At 40.9% G+C, this 12,558-nt stretch overlaps 1 protein-coding gene across 4 annotated transcripts in view; it reads right to left on the bottom strand.

Annotated features, from left to right (window-relative positions):
* SEMA5B (semaphorin 5B) overlaps window positions 1–12,558 on the bottom strand; it is a 273,579-nt gene that overhangs the window by 95,769 nt on the left and 165,252 nt on the right. For all 4 annotated transcript variants that reach the window (XM_071746657.1, XM_071746656.1, XM_071746654.1 and 1 more), the window contains exon 5: window positions 10,849–10,894. In XM_071746657.1, coding sequence (XP_071602758.1) covers window positions 10,849–10,894 — 46 coding nt within the window. The remainder of the gene's footprint in view (window positions 1–10,848; window positions 10,895–12,558) is intronic.

Here is a 12,558-nt window from a genome sequence, read left to right as displayed (position 1 = left end):
AAATTATTAATGAAAATTAAAATAATGTATGGAATTTGATCCACATTCTTGACACAAAGTGTTTCCAATTAAAACTATTTTCATTAACCCTTACCCCAAATTCTTTCCAAGGTTTCTTTCTTAAAAAAATGTACAGAATTATTTGTATTTTTATCTTAAGCGATACATTTTTATTGCATTTTCCCCCCCTACCAAACCCCTAACACTCTGTTTCTACATCAAAAGCTTTTCATTTAGGAAGTTTAGAGAAAAGTATTGAAAAATGGGTCCATTTAAACACGTAGGCATGCTGAAGTTGTATAACTTCTTCCCTAGAAAGCAGAGGTGAAGATAACAACTGCTTAATATTACATGCACTGCGTGAATCAGAACATAACAACTTCACAGACTCATGATTAAAGGCAAATTCCTTGAATTTACAAGTGCACATCATAGTGTATAAAACTTAGGTCTTAACCAGAAAGCCATATATTTCAAAGCACTTGAGAAGGACAAGTATCTTTATTTCAGTTTCATGTGTGAAGAAAGGAAAGCCCAGACTGGAGATGGCTGGAAACCACCTTAACTCCTCACAGCTGTCTGCAAGCAAGGCAGCAAGGCCACGCTATCCAAACTCTCCTCATAAACAAAGAAGAGAAATAAGTTATTTTTCTGCATATCTCCTTCCACTAACTCCCCACGCTTGGTCTCACAAATCTCAGAATAATCTCTGCTTGGTCACATTATTGATAAAAATGGATCAGATAGCTATAACAATGGTGTTAAAGCATTTAGATGAAAGAAGCATTTCAGTGACAATAGAATACCTGTAAGATCATTGTCCCTATTATTCCAGTTCAAGCTGTGGTGGTATCTAGCAACTCCTTTCTACTCCACAGCCACATCTCTCACCCTCCTCCAGTGGAATGATCCCCTTCCCTCTCCTTGCCAGCCCATACAGGTAACTCAGAGCAGCTGTTGCCCCATGTTGTTTAGCTGGAGAGTTGTTACTTCTACTGCAGCCCTGAAGAAAGACTTCTGAGCCTGAAAACTTAAAGTCTTTTTCCAGGTGAGGTTGCTGGAGATGCCACAGTCACAGTCAAGTTTGCACCTGTTTACTCACCTGTTCTCTTTGCACATGGGTTGAGCTTTGCTTGAACTCAAGCCTGGGAAAGGTAGGTGAAATCTTGGAGTCTAAAGCTCTTTGAGGCTCCCACAGGCTTCAGGAAAGCTGCACCTGCCATGCTGAGCAGGACTGATGTCCTGTGGGAGTGATGAGCAAACTGTTCCTGTCTCTGCTCCCCAGCTCTGGGTCTCTGCTAACAGCTGTGCAGGCCATGTTAGGGACTCTGCTCTGCAGCTCCAGGCTCCCACTAATCCCCTCGTGTTAGTCAGTCAACACTGCTGCATTTAAAGGAAGCTGTAAAACACACATCAGCTAAACTGTTACTAATAGAGAGGACTAGAATTATTTACATTGGGAGAAAACTCATGGAGTGACATGAAATGTATTTACTAGAAAATAATTCTTTTCTTTTTTCCTAAGACCTCAATAGTTGGTTTTAAAGGAAACAGATGAGGTCGTTCATGGGTCCTTTTAGAGAGGTACAAATCAATAAACAGTGATTTATTTTTTTTTTTATACTCTCATTATAAATGACTGGATGCCATCAGGGTCAAACTTAATCCTGTGTAGAGAGCCAGTGCAAAGGATATGAATCATCTAGATATCAACCTCTGCTTTGAGAATAAAATGTGGCTATTTCTCTGTATTCTCAGTCGAACTGATAAAAAACCAACAAAACCAACAAACCAAACCTACTGCTTTTTTGCAACAGTTGCTCCAGATTGTTGCTTTTGGCTCATTGCTTGCCTTGTAAGATGCAGTCCTTGGTGTTTTCAAGGACTTCACTTACTTCTGACTTGCCAGCATGTGCAGCTGAGCTCCCATGCCAGGGATGGGTCAGGGTGCTGTGTCCCTGGCAAGAAGAGAACCTGAGTGAGTGCACAGCCCTGAGAAGCAGCAGGGTGCCGGGACCTCTCCCCAGGCTCCACCTATGGGCAGCTCACCTCTTCCACAAGGCCCAGCTTGCTGAACAGGGCCGGCACTGCAGGGGTTTCACCTCCTCTCCCTGACAGCACGAAGCAGGCTGAGCCTGTGAAACTCAACAGGTTGCTGCTGCCACATCAGATGCTCTGAGTGAAGGTGCTGTGTGAAATTCACTGATGATTGCACAGAAGCCCCCTCTAAAGGGACAGGAGCAACTAGGAAACTTTTCTTGAGCCTTGTGGTAGGCCACCAGTGCAGCTAACAAACCTCTCATATGTAAAAATATCCCACAGCCCTAAAGTTATAATAAAAAAGCAGCATATTTTTATATTAATCTCAGTTTATATACATGTCAGTTTAGCTAAGGTGTAGCCTCCAACAAGACACTAATTTGCCTCTCAGGAACATCTGCAGAGCTGGATTTGTTGACAGCAGCTGCAGATCAAAGCATGTGTCAGGACAGGGGACAGCAGGGGGGTAAATACATCCTCAAGAGTATCGTGGAGATGGTGGAGTGGGTAGCAGCCCACAGAGAAAAAGAGGTAAATAGGGAAATCAAAATACACTCTGCAAAGACACAGCAGCAACAGCTGTGACAAAAAATAGGCTCAAGGGACTATATTATTTTTTTAATTTTAATTTTTTCCCCTCCCCTTTCTGAAAGGACATTTCATGGTCCTGACTGTAATTTACAAGGAATAAGAACATTAGTCTTCATTCTCTACATATAAAATGCTTGACAGGGTTTTATCAAATAAAGAGTCCAATATACTACTGTTATCAGTAAGTGACTTCAGCAGCTAATTAAATTCTCAGTTTCTGAATCCTGCTCATAATGTTTGCTGGCAAAGACCAAAACTGCTGTAGTAATTTTGGCTTTCAGGGGAGGTGATGCAGATGAGGAAGGATTGACAACCAACAAATTACCCAGGAAAGCAGGCTGGCAATCCATGGCTGACAGTTATCACACAAACCTCAGCCACTGTGTGAGCATATCAGGGTAGTTCCCCTCCAGATGTAAATCAGCTCCATGGCCTTCACTGACTCCAGGAATTATGTCCTGCATAATGCCAAGTAGGAATCCAAACAGGTATAGCTCTTGAACCTGCTGTATGTGCTATACTACCCTATGTACATCCTATATATAAAAAAAAAATATATGCATAATACATACCTATATATGTAAATATAAATGAGAACTTCCTATACCATGCCTAATACTCACTTCAGATGGCAATTACATTGATCACAACTAGGCAGAGCACTCTGAGCCAGTTTAGCAAATCAATGAATGCACATATTGGAACATATTCTCACTTGATAAAGCATCCAGCATGTTCTTTGAGTATTCTCAAAAGAAATCAGGCATTTTTTTTAAAGCTAAACCTAGGCTTAAAAGCTTTGGTGGCTATAAATGGACTCCTGAGTTGGGTTCTCTCAGACAGGAGGGATGTCTTATTCAGAAGTCACTCAATGCTACAGAGTGTGAGAAAAGATTTGTTCTCTCTCCTCTCTGAATTTCAGCTGATGAGTAACATCAGCACAAGGCTGGTTCCCAGTGGCACATATCAGAGCCTATTAAAGAGCACAGCTCCCTGCAGTGTGAGGAGCTGGAGAAATGTGTCCTTGGAGGATGCAGTGTGGCCTTCAGACATGGTGACCTCCCTTCTGATATGCCTCAGTCCTTCCCCCATCTCCCAGCCTGGGTAAAAATTTCTCCCTTAGGTAAATCCTGGGAAGGAAGACCTGCACCTGGAAGCTGCAATCTAATTTCTGGTCAGTCATCTTAAGGAAGAGTGTATTTGGGGAGCAAATTTTAGTCATGAACCTGAAACCATAAGAATAATAAGGTGAATTTGCCAGAAAGTTTGTTCACCCAGTACAAGCTTTACTATAGAATAGCTTTAAACCTCTAGGCTGAGAGTGAGAGGTTTTAGGTGCAGCTTTAGAAGGTAATTTATGAATAGATTTATATGTTAATCTGTTAATAAAAATGTAGTGTACTGATAAAATATGTGACAATCATAACTCAACTACGAGCCACATATTAAAGACTGCATCTGCTCTAGTGGAGGTTTTGATTATGTTTTTAAATGAGGGAACAGCATTGGCCTAAAAATAAAGAAATGAATGTTTTATCTAGAAATATATGCTACATAATTCAAAGATGTACCTGGGAATCAGCAAGAAGCAAATAATAAACTGCTTTTAAGAAAATTACTTCTGGAAAGAAGCTTATTCCTGAAAATTTCAAAATGGTGTTCCTCTCAGGCAGCTCAATGGAATAGATAGGCAAAATATTCTCATTCCTCCCCAAATTACTTCCTAAAGTGTATTTCCAGTTGGATTATAACCTTGACACTCCAATTAGATTGAAGAAATAAATATCTTCAGCAAAGTTGAGCCAGCTTCTGATCATCTATGGGGTTGCACTGCGTGTCAGTGCCTGGTTTCAGCATAGTTTTTGATAGGATATTTTGAAAAATCAGAACAACTCTGGGTCAAGGATGTTTCTGCAAATAGATCTGAAATACAATACTTTTACCTCTTTTTATTGACAAAACTCCCAGCACTTTATAAAAGAATGCTATATCCTTATTTGACATGCAGGCAAACAACAGGTAGATAAACCAGGCAGATTAACTTTCCCTCAGGCACCCAAAGGCTGAGTCAGCAGTACAAATTCAGGCCCTCCAAGCCCCACCTGGTGCCTTCCTGCCATTTCTTATTTATTTGTAAGTTTTCTGATGAGTGTCAGGGCTTTGGGAACATCCTCCAAATACTTATTTCCCAGTGAAATATTTTCACCAGGAAAAATTACCTGAGTGACAATTTGTGCTGTAAACTATATTACTCAGTGCTCCCTGTTGGTTTTGTCATATTTTACTCAACTATACAGAGAAAAAAGTTAAACTCTGCCACCTCTCCTCACACCTTTGTACACTTGCAGGCTATGTCTCTCATCAGCACAAAAAATGTGGAACAACTGAGCCCTAAATAAGTAGAAAATAATGCATTTAATGCTCGGTTTGATTCAAAGTGCAAAACATGAAACCTGTTCATTTGTTGCTATGTGGCATACTGAGGACTGATAAGCAAGTTTTATTAGTATTAACTCTAGTTTGTTGATACATAGTGTTGATGTATCAAGGATCATGGCACTGAGTTAAAGATCCCTCCAGGCACCAGGAGGGAGGAAAGTGTTTCTGATGGAGCAGATGAGCAGTTTTAGAGAATCTTTGTAGCAGAGATGTTCCTGCTTCTTAGAGTGAAGGAAGAAAAACTGGAGGAAAACTCTGCTTACCCAAAATGCACTTGATACATAGTTGCTACAGGACCATACAGAAATACTTTGTCCCTGTTTTAGGTCTGAAAAAATATCCATCCCAAAGCCCCACAGTATCAACAGAAAAAAATTATTTCAATAAGGTTCATATCAAACCTCAAGAGTTGATGCTGCTTAAGCAGCTGCTAACTTTAAGCTTGAGCTACTCCTTCAGTGGGACTGACAAGTTCATTTATTTGTGCCCTAGTGACTGGGTAACATTCTCCAAAGTGTCCACTTGAATGTACATGCTCTTGATTTATATCTTTAGAGCAAAATTTCAAAAATTTCAAAAGCAAATAAAGATGACTGGTTTGTAGCATTTTCATGTTTTGTAGTGGGGTCATTGTGGATCAGCAACTGGAGCTGTAGATTCTGTAAGCCCAGGTGGTACTGGGTGGTGTGTAATTCCACAGGCAATCCTACCAAATTCAAGGTTATGACTACTGGGGAATACTCTGTCTCTGAACTCAGTCCTCACTCATTTTTTTTTTGTCCTCATGAAAAAATATTAGATTGTTAATCAAAGCATACTTGCCTCAAAAATTTGTGTCTTTTTAAGGGATTAAGTTGTGCCTTTCAAATAGTTTTGCAGTAAGTGAAATCCATTTATTCTTTTATAATCTGGCTTCTCAGAAGGCCAACCACATCCTGGGTTGCATCAAAAGAAGCATGGCCAGCAGGTCAAGGGAGGTGATTATCCCCTTCTACTCCCCTCTCGTGAGACCCCACCTGAAGTACTGTGTCCAGTTCAGGAGCCCCCCAACAAGAAGGACATGGGGCTCTTAGAGCAAGTCCAGAGGAGAGTCATGAAGATGATGAGAGGGTTGGAACACCTCTCCTGTGAGGACAGGCTGAGAGAGTTGGGGTTATTCAGTCTGGAGGAGAGAAGGCTCTGGGGAGACCTAGTGGAGTGGCCTTCCAGTACCTGAAGGGGCTACAGGAAAGCTGGGAAGAGACTTTACAAGACATGTAGTGATAGGCCAAGGGGTGATGGCTTTGAACTGGATGAAGGTAGATTTAGGACATTAGGAAGAAATTCTTCAGTGTGAGAGTGGTGATACACTGGCACAGGTTGCCCAGAGCAGTTTGTGGATGCCCCATCCGTGTTCAAGTAGGTTGGATGGTGCTCTGAACAACCTGGTCTAGTGGGAGGAGATGATCTTTAAGGTCCCTTCCAACCCAAACTATTCTATGATTCTATTAAAATAAGATTTATTTTTAAGAAAAGGAATACCTAAATACTCTTCAAGTATTATAAATACTATGAGGATGATATAGCTGAATGGTCAGCACACAAACCTAAACACAAACGTAAAGGGAAGAAAAAAAGGTGCCCTACACAAACCAGGTCAATTTCTTGAGGTGACAGAAATGCACTTTCAAATCCTCTCTTGATGCTTCAGAAAATAACTTGGCCCAAGATATTTGAATCCCAAGTATCCATGTGTCTATCTCCTCTTTCAGATTTTATGAGGATGTCAAAAATCTTTTTTTCATCTCAGTGCAAATTATCTTGGCATCTCAAAAAGGTTGGAAAAATAATTTCCCAATCAGTTTTTTGAGAACTCCAAGTTCCAGGCAAAATCAGGCTGAACAGAGGGTAGGCACTGCCCTGGGATTTATGAAATGCCTGCCAAGTAGCCTGCTTTTAACACACTCCAGAGAATGGCATTCCTTGCTACAAAGTCCTAATCAACATCATGCACTCTAAAAATTTGCTCAAAGGCTTATGTTCTTAAAATGACCCTTCCACCTACAACTTCAGTATAAAATGGGCTTTTCTATGGCCTCACTGTGAAAACAGCAGATTAGGACCTCACCTTGCTTCAAGCCCATCCAAAAATTAAACAGCATGTGCACATAATTTTAAAATGTCTAATATTTAGAGCCCACAATGCATAGAGGAGGGCCATTTAAAGATGGAGATGAAATGTTATAGGGATTTTGTTTTAAAAGATGCTAAAAGATTAAGAACAGTAACTATTTTAAAGTTACGTTTCTTAACTGCTGCAAAAATTTGAATGCTACATTCTAAAGTTTCCAGAATTAGCAGGTGATTTTGGATACCCCATGTGGGGCATTGCAAAATGCTGTTTTTTTAAAAATTCTTTAACAACATGGCTCCCTTTGGGAAAGAAAAAAAAAAAAAAAAAAAATCAATTGATTCTGACTTGGCACAAATTTTCTTCTGGATATTGACACTGAGCTAAAAGTAATAAAAAATTAACCACCACCTAAATTTCTCATGCAACTAAAATACATTTGGTGAATGGTTTCTCCCATCCAAAAGGGAATTCCTGAAACACATTTTAGAAACAGAGGGAGGAAAAATGTTGGAAAAATTTTCTTCTGCGAAGCAGGAAACGAGCTTGTTCTGCTTCAACTCACTTACTCGTTCTCATGTAAAATCTCAGTGCTACAATCTTGGGGAAACAACCTCAGCAGAACCAAAAGAAAGGAGCAAATTTTGGCACATTGTAGAGCAGTCAGGACAAAAGCTTTGGAGAACGAATCCAAGACAAAGAGCTCAGTGTTAAGGAAGGAAAAGGAATTACCCCTTTAAGAAAGTACAATATGATCCAACAGGTAACACACCCTAAAATTTACCTCTTTTCCTCCCCTCCCCTGAAATCTTAACTGCTCTATAGCATAATGCTATCTTTTTACACAGCTCTTACTCAGTAACATGCCCACATGATGCTAAATTTTGTCTTCTAGTCTACTGCAAGACAATAACTTCCTGTCCCAACTATGTGGAGTTGCTACATGATATTCTAGAGTGTTCTTTGCTGTGGAGATTACAACATTAAGTTTAGACACATGGCAGTCCAATGCAGATTCAGGAGTAATATCATAACTTTAGATTTTAGGAGTCTTTAGTTCCAAAAGCTATTTTTAGGAATGATGGTTCCACAAAACAGTCCCCAAAGTTGTTGCAGAACTCTTGTGCATGTCAATTGCTTTTGCATTGGGCTTAAGTGAAAGACATCCACAGTCATTCAACAGGTAGAAGGAAAGAGCACTGTCTTTTAAAGTCTGTCAGTTTTAGCCTTACAAAAATCAGTAATTAGCAACATGGTTAATGCTGGGTTTCTGATATGCAATATTCATAAAGGGCATTATAATCCAGAAAAAGTTTATTTCCATTGGAAAGCAATGAAGAAAGTAATGCTGTGATGAAAAACACTGTGGCCTGCTCAATGGCAGGAAATACTAATTTTCTGGTTAAAGAACAGATAACTGTCAAGGAATACATGCATTAGGTAGAGTAAGCTAGTAAATCTACCTATCACAGAATGAGAGACTAAAGTAGTGAATTTGCTGTGCTAGCAAGCAGTGACACAGAGATATTGCTCCTATGAGATGCTGTTACCACCCTTGCTGAAAAGGCAAGTAAGAGTCACCTCCTTCACAGGGGCACCCTGGCCTCCTTCCCCTTCCCATGACAGCAGTGAGGCTGAAATCTGTCCTTGCCTCTTCCACACTGGGACAATGCAGGTTAGGGATGCAGTTGGTTGCACTTGGTGAGAAACTGCTTTAAACTTCACCCAGCACTGCTGTAGAGAGTTATATTCACCACACTGCCAGGCTTTGCCCCACAACCAGCAAATCTGCTGTCTCTCAACTGTGTTCCTTCTGTTCTTTTCCTCATCTCATGGAAATATAAATGCAAGGGAGCTGACATCTGTCAAAACAGTTCTGCACCTTGAAGCAGGCTCAGCATCACTGGCAACCTGAAGAGCAAGTCCCATGAGCAGAAATAAATCTGATCACAATCTCAAGATAAAAAACTGTCTTCAAATAGGGTCTGACAAGATCCACAATGTGTTTTGCTTACAACCAAAGAGAAGGTACAAACAACCCAAATTAGCACTGCAATTACTTCTTAACTGCACTCACATCCCTACAGAACTATCTGCAAATTCCTTGCATTTCTTGTCTCACTTTATGATCTTCAAAATGACTGAGAGTGAAGGGAAGGTGGGAGGGGGTGCCTCTAAGCTGCACCATGTGCTTTATGGATACAAGCCAAGCAGCTACTTAGGCAACCATTAGGTCGGGAAACAATCACTTCCATCATTCCCAACACGTGTGTCAACATAATTCCATGCTCTCTTTGTCATGCAAAAAGTCTTGGCAAAGTGACCGGATACACCCAGAAAGCAGGAGCAAACTAAACTCATTATGTTAACCAGAGATCCCACAGCATCCTCCAGTGCCATAGGAGGAGACTTCCCATGTTTTGCAGTGGAGGAAAGGAAACTCACTGCACTGGACAGGGCCCAAGCCAAGCCTGGCTTCAGAAGTGTACAAGGGAGATTCACAATTGGGTTTCGTGGAAGGGATTCCCACGTCTGACAAGCACAAGGGGCTGTGTTGGGTGGTGTGATATCAGGCATTGCAGAAGGTGTGACACCTCACATAAGGACTTTCCTCTCCTGTGTGCTTGCTGGAAGCCTTCCAGCCATGCTAATACAGCTCTGAAAAGGGAAACTTCTGCCAAATGAGAGTATCAGCTTCTCTAATTCTTTATAGTTGTCATTGGTAACTCTGGACTTTGTTTTCCTTTTAAAGGAAGATTCAATGCATTTTACAACCATTAAGTATCTTTTCTTCTCTCTAGCTATACTTGTAACTCTTGTTAGCAGCAAAAGGCTTGTGCACATTGGAATGGCTGGCAATAGCACCCTAATGGCTTCTTTGCATGGTCAGGTACAGGAGGAAGGCCTTTCAATCTGTCTGGAAAATTCTGGGTACATCTTTGGTGCTTTAGCAACTGTAGAAGATGGTAAATATCCCAGAGCATAAGTATTTCTTTATCGAAAGATAAGCAGTTGGAGTTTTCACTAACAATTTTTGCTGCATCTTTCAATTCTAGATTCAGTGGAGGGGGAGGAAAGCCCCAGTACAGCTGGATCCTTGCAAGCCTTTTAAAACTTTATCTGCTTTGCCTCCGTTCTGCCATGGGTAAATTTATTTTTGAACACATTTTGCCTCCTGCAAGTTCAACCTTGGTTTTAGTAAAGCATTCAGCAAAATACAGCTCCTCAGCAATCTATGTTCACACAGGGCAACGATGGCTAAAAACTAGGATGGACAAGAACAGTAAAAGCTTCTCCTACATGTTGCTGACATCTCCTCTAATGAGAGCTGAGGGTTTCCATTGATTGTTGTGCTTAAGGCTGTATCAGTCACACTATGTGCTTTGTTCCTTAAGATGCCATGGTTTTGGCAGATCTTGTTACCACCCAGACACTCAACAGCCATGAGCAGAAAGTGCTGTCCAAGTGGGTAAGTGTAGAAGAGCCCTTCCACCCAGCATTAATTATCATTGGAATGGGAATAAGCATCTGGTTCTGACTTCGCCTTCTCCCTGTTCCATGACTCTGGGCAAATTCACACTACTACAGCCTTCTGAAAATGTACATCAAATACTACAGAACTTTCATTAGCAAATCAAATAAAACAAAAGTGTAAAAAGTGAACATACCTGAATAAGAGAAACGTTGTGTAGACTAAGTCTGAAGAGGTAGTTCCTGCATGAACAAGCAGAAAAATTACAAACTGTTAGGCTACTGAAGAAGGAAGGGAAAAGTTATAAAAGCAAGTCATCGTTTTAGACATTAATTTCTACAAAGAACAAGCTTTTTTTGGACTCCTCTCCACAGAATGCAAAAAACGGGTATATGCCCCTTGTTCACCAGTGTCTTAGTGAACCTCGTAACAAAGTTCTGAACAGGTCTGGAGTTTGCAGAACTCATAATGAAGAACCACAATGAAATCCCAACACAAAAACTGTTTGCAAAACCTCAGAGAGTTGCAGTTGGATTCTTGTATGGGCTTCAGTTACATTTTTCTCAGCATTCTGAGAAAACAGAGACTGGACAGTAGTCACTTGGAGCAAATCTGACTCCTTTCCCCCTTCTGGGTGTTCCCATTCTGAACTTCGTGGAAAAGAAGGAAAAAAGGACAAATAGGTCTCAGCAGAAGCTCTCTGCGCAGAAAACCAGCAGGGAAATCAAGGCAGTGACTACAGATACTCCCACTCCTCCTGTCATCACATCTCCACAGGCAAAGCGAGGGAATTCCTGACAAAAGTCACTGGAGCATGAGATAACACCCATCAGCTGGGCTCCTGAAACCCTCCTTCTGCGTGTTCATACCCAGTCACCAACAGGAGGGAACTCACATCTGCATATCCATCTATGGATGAGGCTTTGTTAACAGCCTTTATCTCACATTTTTGCCTCCTAAGACAATGCAGTTACCAGGAATCAGCCGACACATTAAGCCATATGGACTTGATTCTCCACTTAATGGGTTTTGGCCACATCTATCTTCATATTTTTGTGTCCCATCTGTCAGAGGGTTTAAAGAGCTGTGATCTGTTTCCAGCATCCCTGTCCCCACAATCTCCCAAAAGAAGACACATTTATTTATACCAGGTGAACAATGATTTTGCAAGGGCCTCTGTTTAAATGGCAGAAAGTGCAGCTTTGATGCTTCATCTGCTCTAGAAGTGCCAGGATGCAGACACTCCCCTACCTAGCAGAAATGCAAGTTCCAGTCTCAGGTCAGTGAAGCCAGAGGAAAGCTCCTACAGTGATAAAAAGGTCCTAAGGACTATTCTGAAAAGCCTTGTTAAGGGTCTGTAGTCAGCAGACTGCCCAAGCAAAGAAAGTAATTTAAACTTCAACATACAAGAAATCCATATTGGGTCCCAATGACCACTGCAAAGCTTGAGCAATTTTTCTTTCTTCTCTTATCTCTCACTTGAATATCACCTAAATCATAATCATAGAGAGGCTTGTATATTTTGTTCCACTTCTATAAATAAGTCAAAAGGTCTCAACTGCTGCTGACTGTCAATAAAGAATGGAAACAAGGTTGATGGGGAACTTGGGAAGCCAAACTCCTGGTTCCAAATCTTCAGCTGATGTAGCTCTGATTTGCACCATCCTATTTCATACTGCCCAGAGAAGAATGAGACTCATTAGCAGTAGTATTTGAGCAAAATATATCAGTGATTATTACACATCCTGTAAGTATGCAGAGAAGTACAAACATACACAAAATCTGTCTTCTCTCCTAGTCCTACTACTGAAGATCCAGCAGTTCTTTTGTACACTCAGAAGCCCTCTTCTGCCTCAAAGGGCTGCTGCATACTTACCCTAGTAATTTGTTACTAACTCATTACCAT

This window comes from Heliangelus exortis, chromosome 6 (genome assembly GCF_036169615.1).
Source record: "Heliangelus exortis chromosome 6, bHelExo1.hap1, whole genome shotgun sequence".
In the NCBI taxonomy this organism is placed as follows: domain Eukaryota; kingdom Metazoa; phylum Chordata; class Aves; order Apodiformes; family Trochilidae; genus Heliangelus; species Heliangelus exortis.
Note: the sequence above shows the minus strand (reverse complement) of the source record. Positions and strands in the feature narration are given on the sequence as shown.